The sequence below is a fragment of the Magallana gigas genome, chromosome 6 (assembly GCF_963853765.1).
Source record: "Magallana gigas chromosome 6, xbMagGiga1.1, whole genome shotgun sequence".
Lineage (NCBI taxonomy): Eukaryota > Metazoa > Mollusca > Bivalvia > Ostreida > Ostreidae > Magallana > Magallana gigas.
In genome coordinates this window covers 43400511-43419228 of record NC_088858.1, presented here as the reverse complement: position 1 = coordinate 43419228, position 18718 = coordinate 43400511, and the positions used below count along the sequence as shown (strand labels likewise).

The window sequence follows — 18718 nt, the reverse complement described above, 5'->3', positions numbered from 1 at the left end:
GAAATTGAGAATAGGTGATCATCAGAAGCCAAGTAGGTTTTGATTTAGGAGTGGGAGCCTCTTTATCGCCGCTGTTCAGCAACAGTTGCTTTAATTTATATTTGTAGTATAACCATACCACGAAACACTTCACTGCAACATTAATGCTTCCTTTTCTTATCGGTGCGTTGAGTTTCCGGGAATTGTTAGCAACAGAAAAAACAGTATTCTGCAACGTGGTTATCTTTAATCATTTAAATATGTGTATATTAATGTACTGTATGTCAAACTAATTTCGTGATATTTTTCTTATACAATGTCTAAAAGTATTAGTTGATTCAAAATATGTAATCTTTAATATTACCTATAATAAAAAGATAATTTATGTCATTGGAGTTTGCAAGTACTGTAGTACTGATTGTATTAAATAATAGATGGTTTACTTTTCTTCTACTTTTTCTGTCATTAATGCTGAAATGACCGATGCCCAAATTCATCTTGCAGAATTTACGAATTCCCTGTGTAAAAGACAAAGATGCAAATGCACACGCAATTAAAAACATGTCAATAAATGTAAAGACATATAAAATTATGTTTTGTCTTTGGTGTTTGTAACAGATGTTGATAAAGCACGAACTGAAGGTGCAGGTTATATTACAAAAAGTTTTATTTTGAAACTCAAAACATCATCAGTGTTTTGTAGTGGAAATCATCGAAGTCAATTGTTTGTTTATGTTTAATTAATTTTTTTTTTGATTAATGAGACAATTATAAAAAAGATTACTGATACTAAATAATCTTTGGTTCTTTTTTCAAATTCCGGGTAACAGCGACGCTGCTGTGGTTTCTTTTTTATCTGCCTGTTTCAAAGAACAAGTGCAAACAAACTTCATGACTTTGTCTTAGACCCCATCAGTCTTAATAACTAATTTGAAGTTATTGCTCTATTATTTATCCCAGAGAAAAATAAAGCTGAGAGCTGCCTTCTTTTATGCCGGTGATAGTATTGTTTCTCCTGGAATAAATTGGTTCTTACATTCCAGTGGCTTTATACAGTTAAGTAGCAACCGCTCTTGGTCATTAACCCGATTGGTGGTGATTTTTATATCTACCGAGATATAGATTCTGTTGATTGGCTCTCTGTAGTTTCGAGTTTTGGTTCAATTTTAATGTATTTTCTACTTTGCTGTATACTTTTTGAATGATTTTTCTATGTCCACTCCTATAGATTGCAACACACCATCACTAAGAATAGTTTGTTTGTTCAGTCGCTTTATATTACATCAGTGTGTTCTCAGTTAGGAATGGTGTATCTTTTTTGTAGATGACATACAGTTAATCGCGCTGTTTTTCTCCTCTTCCCATTTAGACAGAATGTAGATAACCCGCATATTAAAAACATCCAAAATCATTTTCAAGATACCTTCTACATTTTCTGCCTCATTTCCTTTATACAGAGAGATGAAAATCTGTCTATTAATACCTGCGTTCAACCATGTCCTTAGTACGGCACAAATCGCGTGATTAATCATTTATTTCACAAAATAGCAGCTTTTACCCCAGATTGAAAAATCATCAGTGATGAGGCTGAATCTAGTTTCAACAATTGATATTATTTGTAGTAGGATACATGTCTGCCCAGATCAGAAGCGATGAAAGTCTTTTTCTGCCAAACTTATCCATCCTATGCCGTCTAAACGGCTTTCCTTCTGTTTCTTTTTAATGATGCACATAACGCTATTGTTATAAAACAGGTCCTAACATTTCGTCTTTTGCTGCATGGCCAATATTTTGCTGATATTTACAGACGTTCTGATTTGATTATTTCACCTTTTCTCTGCCTAAATTTTCGACATTTTTTTCATATCTCAAGATATATACTTGTAGGCTTCTTACTTTTATTAAATCTTGATCTTCATTTATTTCATTCTTAATTAAGGCTTTACAGCCGGTCAATATTTACATTGATATGAAACAGATTCCAAACGTATAAGCAAATGGAACCAGAAAATATACAAAATATGTCAAATAAGGTAACAATGCATTTCAAAAAATTTTAAACATATATTTATATATATTCCAAGTTCGTATCTTTTACATTTTATAAGCTTAAAAGTTGCACCAGTATAAACATCAAATATTTTCCGAAGAGGAGATTGAGAGGCTGAGGCCTTACTTTGCAAATTATTTTTGGTAAAAGAAATATCTTTTTCTTGAAAGTATTAGTTTGGCATCTTGTGTAATTAAGAAGTCCGAAAAATATCATGTCTTGACTGGTTGGTTTACTGGCCATGATTTCAAACGAATTCCATTTTTGCGGTTCTTAATGCATTGTTCATCAAAAAAAAAATCTTTAATCAATAGTTTTACCTTATAGGTTCTCCGATCCTTAGCCTCAATTTTTTTCTATCATTAAATGTTATTTATTCTTCAAAATTTATACATGTACATTGTATTGAAATAAAATATATTTTTATGCTATTCATGCATTTTTCGAAGTTATTGCAATTTTGGCCACGATGGGTATATTGAAAAAATATAATTATGTTGAAATCAAATTCGAAAAAAACCCCGGTTGTACCGGTGCATCGGTGGCTCGAACCCATTTACTTTTAGGTAATAGGTCTCCGTGGAGCAAATAAGTCAAGCAGTTCGTTGAATACTTGTGTGTAATAAGACTACAGACTTATTAAATTTGTCTGCATAAAAGGCAGATTTATGGTATGAATTAAAAAAAAATCACGGACAACATAGAGTTATCGAACATTGCTGAGGATCGGAGATCATTAAATTAAGTATTTTGTGATAAACACAATACAGTTGCCATTTTTTATTCATAAACTGATATAAAAGAAAGTATTTTTTGAAAATGTTGGAAGAAAATTGCTAGTAATTGATGACATACCGGTATTCCCCAATGTCAAGTTGATTGGGCGAAATGGGGGTATACATGTATTCGAAGTTGTAAAAAGAAAATAAGCATGTTAACCCCTCAGCTATATTTTTTTTTTACTTTTAAAGTGCAACATATATAGATCTTAAATTCTAAAGAAAAATATAAGCCAGTTGACATTCAGATTACATAAATATGTAAAGGTATTTCAAATTTTATAATAATCTTTATTTCTTATATGTCATTTTCCCCCTAAAAGTCTTTTTCATCGATTAATCAATGAAAAATGACAACTGTTATATGTTCATGTAATTTGATTTTTAAATTTATATTTTATACTTTTTTTTACTTAAAACTTGTTATTACATTGTAAATTGGGGCATGCACATTGTGAAAATTCTGGAGATTAATTTTCCATATAATCTGTTACATTTATAACACATGATTTATACATCTCGATTAATGAACACTATTTCTTGTTTCCCAAGTTTTGACAATTTAAAACATAGATTTAAGAAGATGGGGGAATAAGATGGCGCAAATGCCCATTCGGTTTAGTAGTGAAATACAATTTTAAATTTATTTTTCCCCAATTAAATCTATTCAAATATATTATAATACAACTTTGCAAAAGCAAAATTTCTAACTATAGTCAGTTTTTAATATATTTAACAAAAAATAAGAAAAAAAAATATTGACGGAAATTTTGGTGGTATCGAACCCGTAACATAAAAACCCCTAGATATATACGGTTAGCTTATGCCAGGTACTCTAACCACTGAGCCATTTCAGACACAACAGAGGTGGCTTTTTAAATATTATGTGTGACTAAGGTCACGAATTACCGGACTTGTATTATTTTTTCAATACGTTCAGTTGTTGGGATACAAAATGATATTTTAATGTATAGTGGGTCATCTCTCCACGTTTTTTCTTGATTGAAATCGGTTTGTTTTCCATTAAACCTTAATAAGACTATGAGAAAAATATGGAGCACAGACCCACTCTATAAAAGAAAATGCCTTGAAGTTCTAAAAAAATGACAATATTTGCAGGTTTTGATACGTATACGCCTGTTTGAGTCAACATATTCCAAGTATTGAACATACCTACAGGTTACAAATCAATGATTCGTTAAATATATATTGTTTTAAATGATTTTAAAAAACCCATCAGATTTGTTGATACTTTAATTTTTTAGTAGCCTGTCCGACCGCGTATGGGCATTTTACACGCCTTATCCACCCATCTTCTTTATCAGTCTTTTCTAAAATCAATAAATTCCGATACACATATAAACATTTACCTTTAGGTAATGTATATATGTATAATAAAATGCAGTGCAAAATTGCATATCGTGTACCAAAGTTTAGTTAAATGCTAAATTGTGCGTCTCTAATAGCTTTATTTTTCAGGACAAATTTAAAAGTCGGGAGTTCAGTTTATCGGTAAAAAAAGTTTACAAACATTACTTATGAGTATAATCTTTGTACTGATTTAATAAAGGCTGAATTCCTGTTTTTTAAGGTTTGCATAATAAGTATAAACACCTTGAAAAAAACACTTTGTTTAGAATACTATTTAAAAGTTTGCTTCTAACAGATTGCAAAAATTCTTCGAACTTAATAAAATACTTATTTAATGCAAGGTCATCACTTATAGATATCTCAATTCATCTACGATAAATTAAATCTCATTTCTTTGTCTAACTCTTCAAAAGTAAAAGAGATATTTTCTAAACTAAAATTATTCTCATGATAATCTGGTACATTACGTAGGGAATTGAGATAACTGAAAAACTCTTGTATATCACTTTTTCTAAAGGAAAAGGCGGGCGGGCAGGCGGCTGCCATAATGGTATCCCTATTGTTCGGATAACTCTTCCTACAGTTTTTAAGAAAGTAAATTGATGTTTTGCATATCAATTTTACATAGATAGGAGATTTGCATATTACTTGGATTTTAATTTTTGATCATTTATTAAAAAAACAAAAACAAACCCAGCTGTGAACTTTGTCATTTTCTCGCAGAATATTGCATATAGGGTACCCATATTGTACGGGCAAATCCTGCTACAGTTTTTATGAAAGGAAGTTGATGTATTGCAGAGATAAATAAATATCAGAAATGTGCATATTACTTGGATTTTGATTTTTGATAATTTATGAAAAAAAATAGCAGCTGTTGAACATATTCATTTTCTTGCAGAATATTGCATATAGGGTACCCCTATTGTACGGGTAAATCCTCCTACAGTGTTCAAGATAGGGAGGTTTTGCAGATCAATTGTGAATATATCAGAGACATGCATAGTACTAAGACTTTGATTTTTGATTATTTATGAAAAAATACCAGCTGTTGAACTTAGTCATTATCTTGCAAAATATTGCATATAGAGTACCCCTATTGTACTGGTAGCTCCTTCTACAGTTTTCAAGATAGGAAGTTGCTCTGCAGATCAATTTTACATATATCAGACGTGTGTATATTACTTGAATTTTGGTTTTTGATAATTAATGAAAAAAATACCAGCTATTGAACATATTCATTTTTCTCGCAGAATATTGCATCTATACACTGTAGGGTACCACCTATTGTACGAATAACTCCTCCTACAGTTTTCAAGTTAGGAAGTTGATGTTTTGCAGATTAATTCGACTTATATCAGAGATGTGCATTTTATTTGGATTTTGATTTTTGATCATGAATGACAAAAACACTAGCTGTTGAACTTTTATACTTCATTGCATGATTCTTTGCCATGGAAAGAGAGAAAAAGTGGGCATGTTATCATTTGTACAAAAATTTCATTATTATTTTAGGTGGCAACTACATTAAAGTCTGGGATCTTTTACAAGGAGGGCGTCTACTTTCAACATTATGTCATCACCACAAAACTGTGACGTCACTTGCCTTCTGCAATAATTTTACGCGAATTCTGTCCGGATCGGTAGACAGGTAACGTAAATAAATGATCTACATGTATAATACGTTTCTGGCAATATAACAGTTTTCCTCATACTTTTTTCTCCTTTTGCCATTTAAAATTTTAAATGTTTGATAGTCTTATTCAATGAATTGATAACTTATTTTTGTTATGCAAGTCGTTCTCACGCAAATGTTTTTCAGCATGCTCAACTAACCAGAAGCTTTGACACTATAGTAGTTTATTTGACCCCTTTTTCTTCTTTTTTGCTCTTGTAGAACGCCGTGTCTTCTACAATCCGAAGCAAATTCTCGTAGGTCTAAAAGTCCATTGAAATTTGCTAAAAGGATGTCTTTTTAAAATTGGTATTTGGTTTTGGAAAATCCGTGAAATAGTTTTCGAAATAGTTCTTTCCCTGTTTGTTGTAGAAATAATTTATAGACAATCAAGCATTATGCTATATATTCCAATTATTGCAACGAACAATTAGTAAGCTCCGAAAAATGAAGTGCATGAATAAAAACGGCATATGTTGTCTGCTTACATCTGTAAAAGTATCTTGATATCCGCCTTAAATACACTGCTATAACAAAGAGAGAATCGCCACGTGATGAGTGTTAATTAAGATTTATCACAATCAAATGTGACATTTGAATTAGCCAAGGTATGCCTAAATTTACAACAGTTAAGAATTTTGGTCCCCCCTGATGGGCCGACTAAACACTGACGGTGGCCTTTTTTGCATATCATTGCGCGGCTTAGCGAGAGAGCGCGGAAATCTGATTTCTGTATTTAATTATTTTATGAAGTAAGTAATTTTAATGTTTCCCATCTGAAGGATGTCAGTTGTATAAAACCAAATGCCGAGCTCCTGCTGCGACTTAAAGCATTGTACAATTTCTTAGTTCCCTGCCTGTAGCCTTTAAATTGAATTATATCCACAACAATAAGTGAAATGTGGACTTGATTCCTAAGAGGGGATTTATGGATATAAAAACTACGGCAAAACAACACACAAACTCGGCACGTTGCGCCCTTGGGACAAGGGCAGTAACTCCAAATCTCGACGCAGTTCCAATTGAATTCATAGATTTTGGCGTGAATTAATACCAATTTTTTATTGGTTAATGAGTTCGTCTTTTATTTCAAGAGATGCTAAAAATAGACACCATAATGGACGTAATCTCTTTAACCTTCATAAATTGATGAATCATTCGGAGCCCATTGTGTGATTACGCCTAGTCGACATAGCATTCCTGATGCTAATGCGCCGCGGATGAGTATGTTTTCTGGTTTGAAATAATTGTAGGTATATAAGACGGGGCATATTAACATGACTTAATCAATTATGCTTTTTTAATTCAATCAAGTATGCATTAATCTATCCCTGCTGATGATTTTGACGGCAGACGCACATCACTAGGGGATCGCTTGTTGGCAGTATGGGAGAGGAATTGGAAATATACCAGTGCTATTTACTATTATTTAATCTGTCACTCAGTTATATGGGGTTTTTTGAGATTTTTGGAGGTTTTTTTTTGGGGGGGGGGGGGTAATACAACTTTTTTGCACTTCCTAGACTTCATGTAGCAAATTATTTAATGCAGTTTATCTTGAAACTATGAATGATTACATTAATTTAAAGGTTTATATTTTCATAACATCGGCACCACCGTCACCACCTTTTCTCAAGTCAATACCCAACCTAAAGTATGACATTTGACCTCAAATTGAATTATGGAACTTGTCTTTTAAAGATTAAAGTTTGAAATTTGAAAATGTTGGTGACGGCGGGGCCAGGGGTATTTAGATATTAACTTCATACCATACCATTTTATACCATCCAGCGGAAGACTGTAAGGTGTAAGAGATTATTGTAGATCAGACATTCAAAATTTTCATGTACATTATTTTAAGGGATAAAAAACGGAAGAAAATAAACTCAATTCACGTTTTGGCATTGTCATTGTTGTTGCTGTATTTTTTTTAATTATATATTTTTTTGGGTTATTCGACATCGACAATTACGTGAAAAGGGGGCTTATTGCACATGGAACTTTGTGTAATGTTCTTTGAAATGATGTTTTTATTAATAAACCAAAAAAAGTGTCATAATGAAGGTTTTAAAAATTTTAAAAGTTCCAAATGGAATCGGTCAACATTCATTACATATGTTTAAAGCTGCATGTGAAAAGGGTATAAATGCAGATTACAATGTAAGTAAATATATTTATTTTGTAAGACAATAAGCTTTTGATCTCGTCCCTTAAATTTATGGAATATTTTTTCACCACCTATATTGACACACAAAAACAACATGCATATGTGCTAGACAAAAACGTTCTAAGAACGGATTCAGATGTAAAATCTAAGAACATCAATAATGCGTTGGTGTATATTAAATGTCAGCTTGATATTGTTATTGTTTCAGACACATCAAGATTTTTGACATCAGTACCTACAAAGTTGTGCACACTCTGGACCTGCCTGGTACAGTTCTTAGCGCTGCAGTCTCAGTAAGTCATTGTTGGCAACCATTGCTTTATCATGAATTAAAATAAGTAAACAGATCACGTGACATAAAAGATAACAACTCCACGCATTGCCAGTTTCCGGTAAGAAGTCAATATATGGATAAACATAGTCAACTTGGATAAAACAGTTTTTCATTTCCTTTTAGATAAACCATTTTATTTAACAAATTTTTATGTTCTCCAGTGTAATTATCAATCTCATTCATACTAGTATTTTTCACAAACTAAGCAATATCCTGTTACCAAAAACGACAATTACCCCCCCCCCCCCCCCCCCCCCCACACACACACACACACAGAAACACAAGATAGATGGATGGGACTGTCATTTATTATATAAAAAAAGACCCAAATTATCCAGTCTTTGCAATTTTTTCTCACTCTTTGAAAAGATCCTGGGTGTTTCTCTTATTTTGCAAAAAATCATCAATACATGCATCCATTTTAAAGTGATTAATATGATGCACTTTTAAGAGAAATCGGGGTGTCTATACATATATATTTACATCTACTGAGTATTTTCACTGTTTCTTAAGAGCCGATTGTGATTTATAGCTCTATAAAAACTAACGGAACTGAAATCTACATCATTCAGTTCTAACCAGTTTATCGATCTATCGAAAATGTTAGCAACTTAAAGAAACTCACGAACTGCACGAAGTTACGTCAAATTTCCATATACTGTTTAAATATTACATATACATGATAACGCAAACGCACACATGGTTTGTTTTTTGTTTAATTCTGCATTGTTTCTTAACGAACGTCTCTTGATGAAATGTTTCATTGAAACATTATGTAATAATGATTAAAGAGCCATTTTACACATTTTCCATTTTTTGTTCATCATTAAATTGTTAGGAATGAAAAACATGCACATTTCTAATTCTGATGAGCAAGCAATGAAATTTCGTCTTCTTTTCTCATTTTGATAATGGGAAATTAAAAAGTCGGCATCTGCCATTCTGCCGAATTCCAATTCAATGAGAAAGACTAAACCAGCTTTGACATATTGTAAGTGATGTCTGAAATTTAAAGACGGCTTTCATTTCATGGATACTCTGTCTACGATCAGTTTTAATGGTCTGGTCGGCACTCTTCGTCACTGAAATAAAAGAGTATTAATCTTCAAAATGTTTGGATATTATAATCGACAGAAGAACTTCCTGTTACATTTCTGTGTGTTAGGATTGTCGAATATATAGTTATGACGTCAGAGTTTGTTTTGTTTAGGAATCGTCAGGCAGTGGTTTAATTCGCTGATAAATTAAAATTGAATTAAGAATTTACTTTGAGATTTTTCTTGAAGATGCGTACCACTTGGGTTGTTTATTATACAAGTATATAAATGTAATTTATTTGGGTTGAACTCGGTGAATTAGAAAAAAATTATTTGCTTTTGTGGAAACGCCAATAAGAGATTGGGGCGGGGCTTAAGGTTTTGTAGGTAAGTCGTGTTCGATATGTATTCATTCTGGCGTTCAAACTTTGCACGGGAAAGTTTAAAGTGTATGGTTGTGGTAATCAGTACTTGATAAGGTTCTTATTGAGTATACCGGTATTATGGTAATGTGCTCTTGAGCATATAATACAAGCTGCTTGTCGAATGAAAACTTCAGAAGTTTTCAGATGTGGTTGATGTTGAATATTGCAGATTGTGTGGGAGTGACTTTCTGTAATGCAAGAACGCAAATGCAAAAAATAAATATTGTATTTTGTTTTTGGTGTTTATTGCTCTTGTTAAGTGCAAGTACAAAAGAATACCTGATACATTGTTTGAATGATTGGTATAGAAGAGAGCACTATGTATCAGCCATATAAATTATGTTTTATACATAATTGTACATGTATTGCATTTGTTTGTTTCGTGTTAAGAAAATAGTTCTAGACATGTTTGATCACATGAGTTCAATGGCCCACTGAAAGAAAAATGAGGATCAATCGATTTTTTCTAAGTATTTGTGTCAATGGCTCCAGAGGTAAAGATAGTGAACTTATAATCTCCTTAACATCAGGTTAACCGTACACCATAATACTGTGTTGGCTGTGCAAACTATTCCCTATATTTTCACCCCAGATATTCGTTATGATCATTTCTTGCATTTAGCCGGACGATGACATCCTAGTTGTTGGAATGGCAGAGGGATTGTTGTCCATACAGAAAAGGAAAACGCCAAAAGAACCGACCAGTAAAAACAAGCAGACCTCCAGATACAACGCAACAGGGAAGACTTACCAACCCCAGAAGGTACGACGCGAACGTGTCCAACATGGTATCCTTAAGTTGTATTCAGTAGAATTGCATTCTCTTTCTCTACTTCAAGAAGCTGGTGCTAAAACAACTTTCAGTTAAAAAAAAGCTTGTACGAATAACACATTGTGACAAATTTATGAAACTTGATCCCCCCCCCTCCCCAAAAAAAAACAAAACTTAATGGAAATTCAGAAATGAATTTTTCTGCTTGATTGATGCCATGTTTATCACTTTGATTCATAAGATTCTTTTGCAGATGTATAAACTTTAGCACTTGCTAATAGTCAATGCAAATGGAAGGAAGAGTTATGACAAATGTTCCCACGAAATGATAAAACAAAATAAAGACGTGGTTATGAGAGCGTTTACATTCCGGTTATGTATCAATTAAAACAATGTTTTGTCGTTTTTTCTGAATCTTCCAATGGTTACCATATGTCGAAATCACAAGAATTAGATAAGAATTTAATTACGTGTACGCCATTGCATGCCTGTTTACATTTCATTTTCAATTAAAGTCAATTAAGAGTGAAAAACTCTTTATTTCTGCCTTAAGTACCTCATTGAATTGTTTTACGAACATTTTCGCGTTTTTATTCAATCCGGTCTGTCATAAAAATTTCATTTTCATCTTCAAAGCGGTTTTTTGTGTAGATCCCGAAGTAACACCATTGAAGGTTAAGGAATGTTGAAGAGTGAGCATCATCTGTCGTCTATCTATCATTGTTTAGGGTGATCTTCTTCAACATAGATTCAAGCAGGTCTACTGACATAGTATATTACCATTCATCATTTTTTTCCCTCTCGCCTTCCGCTTTTTTACATTGTCACAAGAACATGAATTCTTGCGATTTATTCCTAGGAATCACAAGCAAATCATCGAGATTTCATTCCAGCAACGTTAATCATAAAGAGTGTAATTTAGGGCGAATGAAACCCGCCGCCAGATTTTTCTTTTGATCGACGCAGAAGAGAAATGATACTTGAATAAGAGTGTCCGTTTGAATTAACATTCATGTAATCCAGACAAACTTTAAGAGAAGGGTTTATATTGCTTTCCTATTTCTCTATGGTTTGGGTATATTTTTATATCAGACTGTAAAATAGAGAAAGTTCAGTGTATGTAAAAAGGTATATGTCTGTTTTAAAAATGAAAGCGAGTTTATATTTCAACTTCTGAAATTTACGCTTGACCATAAGACCAATTATTGACATTATAGCGATTTTTTTTGTTAGGTTTGGTTTTTGTTTTTGCTTGTTTGTTTGTTTTGTTTGTTGTTGTTTTGTTTTTGGGGGTTTTTTTGGTCGTTTTTTGTGTGTTTATGAGAGAGAGAGAGAGAGAGAGAGAGAGAGAGAGATTTAAAGCATTTGAGTACAATTAGCAGAGAACGATATTTTAGTACTTTCATTGAAATAGAAAAGGGAAAAAACGGGAAGATATTCATCCAAAGTGCATAGAGTCAATTTTATTATAATGATTTATGTTTGTCTCAGGAGTTGTCTATCTTGATTAGTTACAGTTGGTGTAGGTATTATCACAGGTTCCACTATATTAAAGAATTAAAATATCAACAACAACAACAACAAAATCAACTTGTTTCTTGTCAAGATGAAGTTTTATGTGTTACCTATGTCATCAGCTTACACCAAGATGGACATCCGATGCGCCTTTTTTTTTCTCTTTAAAATAATTTTGTTCCAAAGAGACAACTTGATTTTCGTTTGTATGTGAACAACCTGTACACTCCACAGGAAGATTGTGAATTTGAAGAAGAAGTCTTTTTTGAAAAAATGATAATCCTGTAAAAAAAATGATATAAGATAATTTTTGTCACTGGTACAAACATTTTTTTCAAAATGAATAAAGAGAAAAAAATTTTAGATAATAAGTTACGGAAAAAATCAAATCTATAGAACTCAATTGAATATGCTTTTTCTATTGGTTGGTTAGTGGGGTAATCTTTGAGTTAATGTAGATGGCGTTGACCCCCTAAGCTTGGTCCGATTATATTTCTTTACCAGTCCTACAGGAAAAACCCATAAGTCAAAAAGAAAATCTCGATCACTAAAGTTTGAGCTTAATAAAGTGAAGAAAGAGTTACTTTTGCATCGTGTTGTTACTTGCTTGTAGAGATTTAATCTTTTTGCTTAAAATTCCCGATTGGTAATAATTCATTTTTTTGTGTATGTTTTCAGACCGACTTTATTGTTCATCACAAACGGAAAGAACAACTTGAAAGATATGACAAATATTTCAAGAAATTTGAATTTACCAAAGCTTTGGACGCTGCCATGAAGGTGAGTTATATATAAGATCTACGAGACCAGCACATAGAGGGTCTTAGTGGGAAACTAATTGCAAGAATGCCATATATGGTTTTGTAGATAAACATTTGTTCGCTTGCGTAAACGATTGCAATTCACGACATGCACGGGGTTCTCGGTTATTCAGAGTTGGACACATTGTATTATTAATATAACTTTATTATATGTTTACTATGAGGTCAACTTTATCACAGAGACAAATGCCTTTGTTTGAAGTCCTTGATTTCGACTGGAAGATTATGATTAAAAACTACACTTGTTTCCAAAAAAAAGAGTTTACTTTAACAATAGAGTGGTTTCTTTGGTGATTCATGCGGGGTATGAAGGTGGCGACATTGCAGAAAATATACATAACACGGGTTGTGTAAATCTTTTCTGCAGTAATCAAAATTTTTTTGAAAATGCACTTCACATTGTTTATATTCTGCATTCTGTTCGTAGAAAGGTGTAAGTATGCCATCACCAGAGGTCACAGTTCGAGTTCTTCAAGAACTAATGAAAAAAGGAGCAATCAAAGCTGCCCTAGCCTGTAGAAGCGACCTCTCTGTTGGCTACATCATACAATTCATCAAAAGGTAACCGGATGGGGATTTCCCCTCATTTGACCAATACTCAAAGCTGTAATGAATGCATACATTTGCATTATTTCCCCTTTATCTCCGACTATCGCCATATTAGTTTTCGAGTTCGATTTATAATACAAATGGAAATCTGTTTGAAATTTTTCAACATTTTCTTATACTTAGTAAATTGAAGATCAAACTGTTTTCTCAAATTCCTTTACAGAAACATTAGCAAACCATCATTTCAACCAGTGCTTCTGGATGTCGCTGATTTATTACTAGGTAACGTGTGTCTCTGATTCTGCTTCTTCATTAATGTTCAAACAACTTACGTTTCATGTTCATGTGATCATGTTAGGTAATATTGTCTGTATACTTTGTAGGATCTTTTCTTACATCTTATTGGTGTATTATTTTTTTTTTGTTCTATTCCTAAGCAAAGTGTATTTTTGTTAATGGGGTGGTTATTGCGCTTTTTGGATTTTTTTTTCCAACCATTTTTCATCTACAAGCAAACATTATACGATTATATAGCTTTTGGTATGTTTTTGACAGATTGTTTTTCGTTCATTTTGGAGGTCTTAAGTTACTAGAACAAAACTTTTTCAGATCTGTACGCCGAACAGGTGGGTCAGAGTCCTGTGATGGACTGTCAGCTGACCGAGCTCAGGGAGACGGTGGAACAGGAAGTGAACTATATGACAGAACTAAGTGAGGTTATGGGCATGCTCGACACGGTGTTTGCTTCGGCAGCCATGAAAACGAGCACAACGTCATCAGAAACTGTGCCTGTAATGACGCCATCTGCTGTGGCACAAGCAGCTGATATTTAATAAAAAATAAAATATTGCTAAGAGTTGGTTTGTTTTATTTAATTTACATATAGGGCTTTGACTGGAGGATCGTGTCTTCTTTGTTTTATCAGTGGGTAGTAAAGAGAATTGATGAATTGGTGAATCTAGTCCATGCTTTTTAATTGGTTCATAAAACTACTTAATCCTTAAAAGATTTAATTGTAGTAACGGTATTTGCCTTTTTGTCATCTTTGTCTAGATTCACCAGACTAACATCATTCATTATAAGTTTTGTAAATCGCTTACAAATGCTGTTAATCTTCTGATGCATAACGGGTAATCTTCTGATGCATTACGGGTAATAAACTATACGCTGTATACCAGACTTGTTGGTCCCAGGCATCCAGCTGAACTCGTCTGGTCTTTTTCATACTTACAGGATGATTTCTCTACTGCCACTGCTAGCCTTACGCGCTGTCGACAACATTTCTACTAGATTCCGTAACAGCTTTCACTCTGACCGAACTTGGAAACCTCTAAATCAAACCCTTACAGGCAACAATTAAAAAGCTTTCTAACCTTTCTCCCTCAAGTCTGAGTAAAGTTTAGACCCCTGCGCGATCTCGGGTTCTTTCTCTAATATGCCTCGTTGCAGTTTTCATCCCGAGGTACGGACAGATCTATGACAAATATCATTTTGCTGGTTTGGTCAAGCGCACCATGTCGTGTCGCAAAGTTGTTTCTACGTTGTTTGGAAAGACAAGCGTCATGTCTAGGTCTCCTCTTGTGTTGAACACGGATGATTTGTACTTCTTTTTTCAGGTTTCACAACCTCCTTCATAATTTGGATGGCACATTCTTCTTACTGCTGTTCCTCCATCTTGCTCTTTCGTTCTTCACCACATCAAGACTTTGTCGTGTCTCATTCTGTACCTTGTTTTAGTGCAACCGATATGATAGATGCGGATAAGATATGAACCCTGGTGTCCTTTTTTCCACACACCTTACATTCAGGATCTTTTGTTACTTCTTATTGGTTGGTGATGGTAGGGTAGCATATACTGGTCGTAAAGGAAACACAATCCTGTATTGGTCCCTCTTACCATGATATACATGTATTGCGTTATGGAAGCTCCAATCGTATTCGGGCTCCCTTCTTGTCGAATTCTGAAGCCTCTGCTCTGACTTTTGGCTGATTTGAACTCTTCAGTCACAGATGATAGGGGTACAACTGAAGTTGGATCGTTTTGTTGTAGAGTTTAATTAAAGTAAAGCTTGGTCGAAATCCTAAGCATATTGTTAAGTAGCCATTTTCTATCCTTTCCTGTATCTCTACCGCTAACATCGCCACGTCATAAATATAAGCAGTAATTAAGCCTTTTTGGGGTTGTACACAAGTAATGGAATCTCATCTCTTCTCTTCGGACCGTCAGCTTAAATTATTTTCTGATCTGTCCTTTTTCAGTACCGAACCCATGGACTTAAACATCGTGCCTATGTTACAGTTTCCTTCAGTGACGAAATGACCCATCTAGCTTGTACGTAAGTAGTGATTGTCACGATAAGGTCGTCCATGAGTCCCGATCTTCTTGGTGGTAGGTGCGTTACATACTTCTCGTGTTGTTCTTTCTGCTGCTGTCTTCATCAAACTCATCCCCGTCGCAAATAATATTTGTAAAATTGTGCAGCTTGTCCCAATCCCTTTTTCGGCTGTTGCCTTAAATTGCTGTCGTACATTTACCAACAGTTATCTGATTTTAAGTATCTGGCCACTTCCCCATTGCATTATTTGAAACATTTGATATCAAAGAAAGATGTAGACATTTTTGAAACTATGTCGTATTATTTCTCACTTGCAATTCCCCATACTTTCTTAAATCTGCACACCAACCCTGGACACTGAACCCCGTTAAATTCAAGTGCCGATCGAGTGTCGTCATTGGCTGGTGAGGGATTTAAAAGAACGTCAGTGGCAAAATAATGAATTAGGAAATAATGTAAACAACCATTCTGAGAGAATTTCATATGTCCCTTACTGGCACTCCCAGTTGTCGTTTTATGTGCTAATATGTATATAAAAAGTCGTTAGAAATAAGTCTTTATCATTTGTTCACCAAACCTAATAAAACTCAATCTTGATCTGCAGTTCCTCCTCATGAAGCTTTACAGCAAGTTCACACCAAACCACAACAAACAAAAATTCTGGATGACTGACAACCTAGCTATGAATATTGTAGTCCCCTTCGGTTTCACCGGTATATACATGTAGGGGATTGATTAAAGTTGTGTAAAACAGGCGTCCCTCTTTGTAAACCATAATTCAGCAATTTTTAGACGGGGTCACGTGACCCCGTCTATTGGTTTACTGTCAGCCAAAGTCTCAAACCGGAAGGCACGCGTAGAACATATGAATTGAGTCTACGCGTAAGAAAATAGTGCAGAAAGTTTTCATGCATTTCAGTAAATATGTATTATAAAAACACGCATTAAATCTTTTTAAGCCCTCTGTGTATTAACAAAATTCTATTTAGAAAACAAACAAATAGTTTTATTGATCAAAATATTCTTGCTCGGATTCAAGTGTGAAATGAGTTACGTAACTGAATGCACAGCGCCGTTGACGATTCAGTTGGTGTACGAGCTCATTAATCAATAGAAGAGGTTGATGGTGGAATCGAAATTAAAGTTCCCAAACGCAATGTGGCATTTTTTAAAAGATGTGAATTTTATTTTGACAATCTTTCACCTTAATACTACCAAACTTCATGCGCAAGCCGAAGTTAAAATCGGGACGGGTTATACACAGATGTTTTACAAATTAAATAGGTGTTTCATTGGCTTCCAGTCTACTTGCAGTATATCTGCTGTTCGTCTCTAAAGGAATTTTGTACAAAGAAAATAAAAACAAGTCTGAATTTGCTTTCTCGTTCGTTGGCTCTTTAGTTGATTAAACTGAATTTAAATTTTAAACAATGCATTGTAAGCAAAATCTATAATAGAATATACATTTTGGAAGACTTATACATCATATGATATATACAATCTTATCGATTGAAGAACCAAGTTAAATGTTAATGTTCATGTTTTCCGGCTTAGTTGGAATCAGGCTTGGGGTAAATTACATTGTAAAATAATGCATTACATTACCATTACTTCATGAATTAGGGCATTAGATTACCATTACTTAATTTTCTTGAAGTAATGCATTACATTACCATTACATGAGTAAAGTAATGCATTACCATTACTTTGTGAAAAGTCAGTAAGTTTTAAAAAAGTAATTTAAAAACTAAATAAAGAGTTTTTGTAAATATTTCATAAATAAAACATGCTTAAAATATTTACAGGTTCATGTTCATGTTCACTATCAGGTTCAAATTTAATGACTTATATAAGATTGCTGTTACACTTTTAGTTCTCAAAGTAAGGTTGGTCCCGTAACATTTACACGCTAATGGCGGAGTTGACAATCTCTGTTATTTATGTCTCTGATTTTCGGAGTATGATTTTTAATGAAAGGAACGGTTGTATCGTAATTCGTGTAGGTGATGCACGAGTTTACACAAAAAAGTAGTAAGTGGCGAACAGATTTTCTATTAATTTTGCTTGAATCGCAAATGAAGAAAATCGTTTCAGACTAGTCGGTCTTAAAAATCAAAATGGCGACCGTGACAAATCGTTTTATTGTCAAAGTTCTTGGAATCTTATTGTAAAAAAAAAATATTTCTAACGTCATGTGCCTGTGTTTGTTATCGGTATACAAATGTTCACTTTGTTTGTTCAGCAGTTTTAGAGTTTTCGGGGTTTTCATAAACCTTTTATTACGGATACCGTCCGATTTGTGGATTTTCCCTTGGATCACAAAATTGAATAAATCTAATTATTAAAATTATCTACTTTGATATAGTTGTTTGATTTTCCCGGTTAGTAGTAATTTTCAAAAATTTTCCTTGTGGTCTTATTTTACATAATATATTACATTGTGTCAATTTTCTACAATTATGAAGGCCGGGATTGAGTAAAATTTAGACAAAGTATCAGACAATTGCAAAAAAGCCGAATTAACATAGATTGTAACAACTAATTCAAACTCATAAATTTTGGAAGCAAATTCGAGGAAATCCAGGACAATTACAAATTCAAACTTTCAAGACCCCGTCTTTCAGTACTCTCAGTACTTTGATTTATATTTGGATTCATGAAACTGACTCACGTTCAGTCCAACTCTTCTTCTCATTCTTCCTCTTCACCCTGTTTTCGCTCTGTCTCAGTGTCAAGATTCCTATAATTCAAATATTTTTGAAAGGACAATACTTATTGACATAATATTGGGGACATCTTGATAGGATGAGCACAAAAGATACATATTGTAAGTAATAATATTAGACAGAATTGTGTCCAATACCACCACAATCATATTGCAAGTAATAATATTAGACAGACTTGTGTC

The 18718-nt window shown here is 33.5% G+C and overlaps 1 protein-coding gene across 1 annotated transcript in view; it reads left to right on the top strand.

Annotated features, from left to right (window-relative positions):
- LOC105326366 (U3 small nucleolar RNA-associated protein 15 homolog) overlaps positions 1-14323 on the top strand; it is a 34516-nt gene extending 20193 nt beyond the window's left edge. The window contains exons 7-13 of the mRNA XM_011426361.4: positions 5695-5830; positions 8230-8314; positions 10440-10580; positions 12783-12884; positions 13353-13486; positions 13698-13756; positions 14084-14323. Of these exons, the coding sequence (XP_011424663.3) occupies positions 5695-5830; positions 8230-8314; positions 10440-10580; positions 12783-12884; positions 13353-13486; positions 13698-13756; positions 14084-14307 (881 nt within the window). The 3' untranslated portion in view covers positions 14308-14323. The remainder of the gene's footprint in view (positions 1-5694; positions 5831-8229; positions 8315-10439; positions 10581-12782; positions 12885-13352; positions 13487-13697; positions 13757-14083) is intronic.
- The last annotated feature ends 4395 nt before the right edge of the window (positions 14324-18718 follow it).